At 36.4% G+C, this 8,734-nt stretch overlaps 2 protein-coding genes across 3 annotated transcripts in view; one reads left to right on the top strand and one right to left on the bottom strand.

The window, feature by feature from the left end:
- The window catches only part of LOC109847419 (chitinase 1-like), a 2,869-nt gene extending 929 nt beyond the window's left edge, over positions 1 to 1,940 (top strand). The window contains 6 exon segments of the mRNA XM_020416647.1: positions 418 to 667; positions 670 to 761; positions 763 to 881; positions 1,041 to 1,194; positions 1,486 to 1,640; positions 1,643 to 1,940. Of these exon segments, the coding sequence (XP_020272236.1) occupies positions 418 to 667; positions 670 to 761; positions 763 to 881; positions 1,041 to 1,194; positions 1,486 to 1,640; positions 1,643 to 1,815 (943 nt within the window). The 3' untranslated portion in view covers positions 1,816 to 1,940.
- LOC109848776 (DNA primase small subunit) overlaps positions 2,203 to 8,734 on the bottom strand; it is an 8,763-nt gene continuing 2,231 nt past the window's right edge. For both annotated transcript variants that reach the window (XM_020418446.1, XM_020418445.1), the window contains exons 3-17: positions 7,657 to 7,707; positions 7,386 to 7,561; positions 7,202 to 7,264; positions 6,985 to 7,096; positions 6,737 to 6,821; positions 6,597 to 6,648; positions 6,445 to 6,506; positions 6,239 to 6,354; positions 6,020 to 6,138; positions 5,362 to 5,430; positions 5,220 to 5,277; positions 5,029 to 5,102; positions 4,506 to 4,554; positions 4,192 to 4,271; positions 2,203 to 2,525 (exon numbers count right to left, since the gene is read on the bottom strand). In XM_020418446.1, the coding sequence (XP_020274035.1) occupies positions 2,463 to 2,525; positions 4,192 to 4,271; positions 4,506 to 4,554; positions 5,029 to 5,102; positions 5,220 to 5,277; positions 5,362 to 5,430; positions 6,020 to 6,138; positions 6,239 to 6,354; positions 6,445 to 6,506; positions 6,597 to 6,648; positions 6,737 to 6,821; positions 6,985 to 7,096; positions 7,202 to 7,264; positions 7,386 to 7,561; positions 7,657 to 7,707 (1,229 nt within the window). In that variant the 3' untranslated portion in view covers positions 2,203 to 2,462. The remainder of the gene's footprint in view (positions 2,526 to 4,191; positions 4,272 to 4,505; positions 4,555 to 5,028; positions 5,103 to 5,219; positions 5,278 to 5,361; positions 5,431 to 6,019; positions 6,139 to 6,238; positions 6,355 to 6,444; positions 6,507 to 6,596; positions 6,649 to 6,736; positions 6,822 to 6,984; positions 7,097 to 7,201; positions 7,265 to 7,385; positions 7,562 to 7,656; positions 7,708 to 8,734) is intronic.

Below are 8,734 nucleotides of genomic sequence, written 5' to 3'. Positions count from 1 at the left end.
CGTGGCAAGTCCTCCATCACGTTAACAAGCCACGCACGCCACACTGACTACTTCATCGCTCGATCGACAAATCAAAACCCCTTAAAAAATCTCAACTTGCGCAGCCCCCTCTAAAATAATCTTCTTTTTTTATGATATGCCATCTTTTCCGTAAGAAGGGGATGTGATTTGTGGATGGAGTGATAAGCAAAGACAATATAATGTGTGGACCCAGCAACGTTCAACCCCGTATGTTTTTTTTTCTTTAGACTTTTCAACAGGACAGGTCACAGGTTTCAAAATCCGTGAAAGCATTTTTCTCATTTAACCATGTACATAATTAGCTTGACAATAATGCTAAACTCCACGATTACTCCACGCATCTCCCTCTATTTAAGCAAACCCTCATCTCAACTCCCCATTCATCATCACAAACAGACGACACCAACATGAAGGAGTTCTTGATCATAACCCTCTTCCTCACCATATCCTCCTCCATCCTCTCCTCCTCCGCCCCCGCCGCAGCAATTGCGGCAGCCAAGCGCGAGGGGCCGTGTGCCCCAACGGCCTCTGTTGCAGCAAGTTTGGCTACTGCGGCACAACCTCAGCGTACTGCTGTGAGCGGTTGCAAAGCCAATGCAACTGCGGCGGTGGCGGAGGGACTCGCACGCCTACCCCACCTAGCGGCGCGGGGGTGGATCGATATCGTCCATTATAAGCTCGAGCTTATTCAATCAGATGCTGCTACATCGGGACGATGCGGCTTGTCCTGCTCATGGTTCTATACGATGCCTTCATTACCGCTGCTAACGCTTTCCCTGGGTTTGGTACCACCGGAGATGATGATACTAGGAAGAGAGAGATAGCTGCTTTTCTGGCTCAGACCTCTCATGAGACCACTGGTATAGATATATATATATATATATTACTGGACTTAGAGTCTAACGAATACTCCAAAATTGAAAATCTAATCTACTACATACGAACTATCCAAATTCGAAACAAAAATTCGAAAGAATTTAGCGTCATTAACCGATGAACGTGTTTGTGTGTTTGATCAGGTGGGTGGGCGACTGCACCAGATGGCCCGAACGCGTGGGGATACTGTTTCAAAGAAGAGCAAGGCAATCCCGGGAGCTACTGCGTACAGAGCACCCAATGGCCCTGCGCGCCGAACCAGAAGTACTTCGGCCGAGGGCCTATCCAAATTTCATAGTAAGTCCACTCTTAACAATCTAATCTAATCTATAATCTAATTAGTTTGAACCACAAACTAGCTGAAGCTGCATTTAGAAAGACAATTAAATCATCGCAGACACAACCCTTTTACTTACAGTGGTGTAACCATTTACGATCCTCTCCTCCGAAACTTTTTTTTTATGAACAGTTAACGGTTAGACGCTGGGCCCTAGATGCCTGGTGTGGCTTTCTTGGCCTCGTCAATTTGTTTATAAGACAATTTTACCAACTTTTTTTTTATCCTTCACAATTATCCACCGGATGCAGCAACATCAACTACGGTCCAGCTGGACAAGCAATCGGGTCGGACCTCCTCCAAAACCCGGGCCTAGTAGCAACCGACCCGGTAATCTCTTTCAAGACCGCATTCTGGTTCTGGATGACCCCTCAGCCCCCCAAGCCCTCCGCCCACGACGTCATCACCGGCCGGGCTTCGGCGTCATCACCAACATCATCAACGGAGGAGTCGAGTGCGGGCACGGGCAGGATAGTAGGGTTGCGGACCGGATCGGGTTCTATAACAGGTACTGTAGCATGTTGGGTGTGAGCCCCGGAGGGAACTTGGACTGCTACAATCAGAGGCCTTTTGGGAGCTAATTTGAAATATAAATATGTTGTGCGGTGCTGAATAATAAGAAGTGCTGGTGAAGGTTGTAGTATGGAATAGATTAATAACGTGGACGTGACAAGGACTTGAATAAAGCACTTGTTAAGTTGAAGCATTCTACGGATGATTTTTTTTTTCCAGTTGGTCTGAAGAACATACCTACATAATCCTCATCAAAAAGGGTAAATTTCACGTAACGCCCCCTGAACATTGTGGAGTTCCAACGAAAACCTACGAACAATATTTCCTGCCTGGAAATGGCAAACCGATTCAAACCCATTATAGAAAAAATAAAATAAAATAAAACTAATAGCCATCTAATCTATAACAGAATGTATATCTACAAGCAAGGAACTCAAACCTATGGCAATTACACAGAGAAAGCAGCCAGTACTACTTTATCATCTTAATAGAGAAACTATCCATTGAAAGGAGAGGAAAAAGTCATGAAACCTAATAACAAGGCAAAAGGGGAAAATAGAAGCAAAAGGTGAGTAAGAGTTCGGAGCAAGTTGGCTTGCATCACAGCAGCCAAGCCGTAAATAACATTATATTTCTGAACTATAATTTATACAGAATCAAAGTCTATTGATCGTTAACTGCATATCTTATCCGCTATATATAATCATCGAGAATGCTACCAGCTAAGTGAATTCTTTGACTGCTGTAGCTTAGCACTGTAAGAGCTTTCCAACTCATCCTGCAATAATAATATCAACACCAGAACTTTAGTCAACTCAAATTAATCAGAAATTAATAAACAATATAAACAGGTGCTATCACGTTTGTCAAAGCTACTGTTCTTGACCTTGTGTTCGTTGCATGTAATTAAGATTTACCCACTTGAAAAGGTAATTTGATATCCAACAAATAACAACCAGAGGTAATTAGTTGTAAAATACCACTGCAAAATTAAAAACAGGGGGGCAAAACTAACAGATGTTTGGTAACAATTCGATGTTTGCAATGTGTTCATCTATACTTGAGTCAAGTAGCGGAGAGGCAAATGAACATTTGAAACAACAAATACATGTAAATAAGCACATTTGTAGCTTACAACCATAAAATTTAAAAACTTTTGAATGATTTTAATGGAATAAATTACAATTTGGATGCACTTCAGTTCACAACAAAGTTGGGGTAACATAACAGTCTAATATGTGAAGCATTAATTTATAACAGAGACAGCATCTAATTCTGAAGTTCTCATGCATGACATATCATTAGATTCATAACAGAGACATCTAATTATATCATGCATAAGAGATCATTTACTAAGGAGCATGACAAGTTGCTGAAGCCTCGTACAATGTTAATGGAGTGGGTTTGGGAATTGGAAAGTTCATGGTTGAAGCCCTGGAGATATATGTATGTATGTATATATACATACATACATATACATATATATGTATGTATATACGTATGTATGTAAGTATACGTACATACATGTACATATACATGTATAGTATGTATGTATATATATGTATGTATATATACATGTACAAGTATATCTATATATATACATACATATATTTACATATACATATACATATACATTTGTATGTATGCATGTATGTATGTATGTGTGTGTGTGTATACACACACACACGCAGAGTAAAGCTCCTATAAACTTAAGTGGATAGACATACTTCTCCACCAACTTTTTTATCTATTAGATTTGCTTTGAGATTTGTGCAAAACATGAAGGATATCTTTGGGATATGTGCATTGATTTGCATCACATGCTAGCACAAATCTCAAAGCAAATATGATGGATAAAAAAATTGGTGGACAAGTGCTTCTATCCACTTCAATTTATAGGAGCTTTACTCTCTCTCTATATGTGTGTGTGTGAACGTACGTACGTACATACCTACATGCATGCATGCATGCATGCATACATACATACATACATTACATACATTACATACATAAATAACATACATTACATTACATACATACATATATACATACATACATACATACATTACATACATTACATATATTACATACATACATTACATACATTACATTACATTACATACATACATACATACATTACATTACATTACATACATACATACATACATACATACATTACATTACATTACATACATACATACATACATTACATACATTACATACATTACATACATACATACATACATACATACATACATACATGTAGATGTATATATACATACATACATGTGTGTGTGTGTGTCGATATATGTATATAGACACACACACACAGAGATAACACACACGTGCATATACATATATGTAATATATACACGTATGTGTGTGTGTATATATATAATTTGGAACCTGAGAAAACATGAAGGTGTGCAAAATGGGAAACATACCTTGCAAGATTTCAGTAGTGGCTCCAAGAAGGATGACCTGAAAAACTTAATGGATTCTCCGAGTGAAGTTCTTTCCCAGTCTGAAATAAAATTATAAAACATCAGACTATTACCATATTAACCATCAACTGTCATAAGGTAAATTTTTTTAAACTTCCAACGGATAGTGATAGTGAGATGCACAAAGATGAAAGCATATCAAGCAATTTTTGAAAATTTATGACTTTTAAATTGATATTTAGCAGGTATTGAAGCTTAACCATCTCCTTCAAACACATCTGGGAAGTAAAGAAAAAGTTCTCCTGGTTACATACCGTTCTCAGAACCTGCTCTCATACCACCCACGTTCAGCTCGTCTATAAGCTGCAGGAGTATGGTAATGTCAGATAATAATTAGCAGGCAAGTTCTATTCAGAAAGCTTAATGAAATATAGATAAATTTCTTTTTGTAATGTCTGGTTAGATAATTTTGAGGTCAATGTTACTGGAAAATTGATGATTTGAGATGATTGTGAATTTTCTGTAAGACTTATATAAATACTGAGAAAGCTAGAAGTTATAAACATTGGGTCATTGATCTCGAAACTTATCCATGCCTTTCTCAAAATTTATGAAACTATATAGCTCAACTATTCTACTCTAAATGCATGCAAATTCATGTTTCAGGACACAGTTCTGATGTATTGTAAAAGATCATGCTTCTCAATGTTCGCTCTGTTAATATATAATTCCATTTATTAATACTGCCACATGGACTATGAATTTATAGGAAGGTTACAATTTCATTTGTTATACAAAATACTGGAATTTAGTTTACCACAGATCAAACGAAATTACCTGTGAAATTGTGGGTACAGTTCTAGGGTCAAAATCATCACAATTATTAGGATCAATAGGAACACAGATGCGACCTGGATCAGGATAATTATGTAACATCAGAAAATAAGAATATCTTCAGGTAAGAGTAACTCTATTGATGTCTGAAGGAAATGTTCAAAATTTATAATATCAGAAAGATAGATGCTTACCTGTTTTAGGGTGTATGCAGAATGGTGCCTTCAGTAGATGATTCATATGCTTTGAAACCTTTTCGATAAGAAACAAAAGGTAAGAAGAAATGATACATGGATCAGTCTCACGAGTCAAATTACATAGAGAATGTTCCTAAACCTCCACATCAAGTCTTGGATAGGTATAAGAGAAGACAATCTCCTCTACACATCTGCGGAGTGCCTGAACCTGAAGAGTGAAAATAAGAATGCACAGAAATGAGTCCCGACACATGTTCAAAAACAGTACAGCACAATTAATTTATTTTAGAAAACAGAGGTGAGTGTAAAGTTCTCCCATAAAAGACTAAAGCAGGACATTCAAAAATAAGTTTCAACACATAACCATAGAAAACTAGATTTACAGTGATGAGTTGGAAATCACTTTATGAGTATGCAACTTCAAACATTTGTTTGAAAACAACGGAAAGTCTCTGAAATTTGACTTTTTACAAAACATTGTTCCTGACAATTCTATACACAAATGCTTCCTCATAAATCAATTTACAGTTACTTACATAATTTAGCTTACGTTTGAGTTCACAAACAAATTAAGATGTTTTCACAAGATTTACCGGAATAAGAGATCCATCTAACATTTCTGGGATCCTCATCTCAAAGTGAGTTTTTCTCCATTACATAGTTTTCAAATACTAAAATAACAACTGAATCCTCCACTTACAACACCTTTGTTAGCTCTATATTCGGACAGATAACTAAAAAAACAAAACAAAATTAGGAACCCATGACTGGAATAATGGATGTTGACAGATTCACACCTTTTGTTTTCCTGATTGCAACATTTGTTTTAACTGATCCCATCGAACAATGTCAATATCTTGTTTAGACTTAGACCTTTGATTTCTCTGCCATTTATCACGAAGCTCTCCAGCAACAGCTGAAATTTTTGCATACCAATTTACATGAATTGATCTTCAAGGCAAGAGCACGATAAATCAAGGGAGGAAATCTAATCATCACAAAATCAGCATACTCACAGTCATCCGGAATAACCTCAAGTATCCTCTGACATCTCTCATCAGACGAAAGCAACTTCTGGTTAAGAAGTAATTTCTCTTCAAAAATGACCTTCAAAACTTCTGTATATGATCTACTGCAGGAAAAAGGTGTTCTTGTCAGAGAATAAATCAAAACCTTGCACATAAAAGACTTAACATTTCTTATAATCTGAAGTGGGACTTACACAAGAAAAGGATGAAGAACAGGTCCTGTTAAAGATACTTTCCTCAAACTATTTTCACCTCCCTGAACCCAAAGACCAATAAATTTCCATTGCATAGAGCATACGCAAATGTTTGATACATCTCTCATGGAAAACAGAACAAAAAGAATCACCTTGTATACACGGAAATAGTCGACAATAGATGCTCTCTGCGCATTTCCTAGCCTGAATGGATTAAAAAAATTACTGAATGTCATCTTATTACGATAAAAAAGCATTACCAGAATATAATTCCCAATAATCTTAGAGTTACCTTCTTGCTTTGCTATCGCATACCCAACAGTGGACACCACGACGGCCACTATACACCCATAAAATGTGATTAAAGCCAAAATCATCTAGAATACAAGAATGGTTTGCTCAGTATATTAAATTAAAGAGGGTCAAATGGAATTTATAAATGTCAAATAATCGTAAGTATACAGTCCAAAACAACCTGACATGATGTCATGAACATATATGTTTAAATACCATGAAACAGATGTATGAACATTTACAAACCTCTAAGAGCAACATCTATGACTTTAATAGCAGCTGTCATTAAAGGCCAGCAATTTAAACAGACATCGCCACCAGCACAGCAGTATCGAACATCATCATAGTCTGATATATCCTGTTTAGCACGAAGTGAAAATAAATAACATTCCACACTTCCATGATACATTAAAAAGGAACCTACAATTACAGTTAACATATACCGAATGTTAAATGAGCTTACAATATCAAAAATGAGCTCCCTTTCTACGGGGCCTGTTTTTGAATATGCAGTCCTTTTTGCAAGCTGGAAAACACAACTTGTTATCAGAAAACAACACATAGGATCTGATTATACAGAACAAGAAACAAAATCATTTTTCAAAAAAAAAATAATTCCACGAAAATGACAAGTTTCTGTATTATACATCGACATTATATACAGGTCCAATATCTATTTTAACTGGGCACTTCTCCTTTATGGAGTTCTCCATTTCAGTTGCATTATTAAAACTCTGATATCGAATATATATGTCGTTCTCCAGGGTGAAAGAGAATTCTCTGCGGTTAATATAAGAATTGTCACATGCTGGATGCTTCCCATCTGCAAAGATTTGCCAGTCACAACAAATCAACTGAAGGAATAGGGGGGAAAAGGTTTCAACTGAAACATATAAAAACATTGTTGTCCCTACTTACCATTTCCATAAGATAGCCATCTGAACATATCAGCATATGGAAAGAGTTTTCCTGCATGTGAGCAACTTTGGATAATTAGCATGCAAATAAAGTAGGCATTGGAAATAATATAGTGATTTAAGTAAATAAGGTTAATGACATTAGCTGTATTGGTGAAAGCTTAAGTGTAATTATTATTAGAATAAGAATTTGATTTTATTTTATGAAAGCGAATTAAACAAAAAACAACAATTGGAGCAGACAGACTTGATGGAATATTTGATGTATGGACTCACTATTCTCCATAATCGACAGAAAAACCAATAGGTCTGTGGCTCCAAATATTGAGCAAATTATGAGTGGTTGCTGTGTCTACATGCCAATTTTAAGTCGTGCCAGTTTATCATTTGAGAAAATTTTCCACAGGAAAGAGCCTTATAGGTTCTAGAATGGGAGTTAGTTCGAAGCATCAATAATCCTATATCGCATACAATGCAGCATAAACAGTTCTGGAACATAGGTTCACCATAGCGCCTCTAGTAGAACTGAACATACTCTTCCTTTTTGTTACATTTCTCAATTAATAATTACCAGATGCTTCACAGTGTTCGCACTTTAAGCCAAAAAAATTAAGGAGAATCGACATCCCCGATGGCTGTGAAAAAGCCCAGATAAAGGGAGAAAACCTATGCTTTGATGCATGGAATTCTCTCTATGGTTAACAAATTAGTAACTGCTCATCATAAATAGTTAAAATATACCTTTATTCAGATCAGCATCTAGTTTTATTTATATCAGACCCCAAAATCTTCTTTTGCATTTTGTATTATTCCCCGAATCTTTCACATTTTGAAATTATTCCCCCAAATCCTTTGAAGTGTTTTGAAATTAGTCCCTCTAGTTTACACCAGGTTGAAAGATTTGGCACTAATTTCAAAATACTTAAAGGATCGGGGGACTAATTCTAAAGTATGAAGATTCGGGGGGCCACTTTCAAAACACTCGAAGATTCAGGAGACTAATTTCAATAGATGAAGATTTGAGGGTAATATCAAAATATGAAAGATTTGAGGGACAGATATCCAAAAAAACCTAAGAC

This window comes from Asparagus officinalis, chromosome 7, assembly GCF_001876935.1.
Source record: "Asparagus officinalis chromosome 7, Aspof.V1, whole genome shotgun sequence".
Classification (NCBI taxonomy): Eukaryota; Viridiplantae; Streptophyta; class Magnoliopsida; order Asparagales; family Asparagaceae; genus Asparagus; species Asparagus officinalis.
This window is presented reverse-complemented; position numbering and strand designations above follow the sequence as displayed.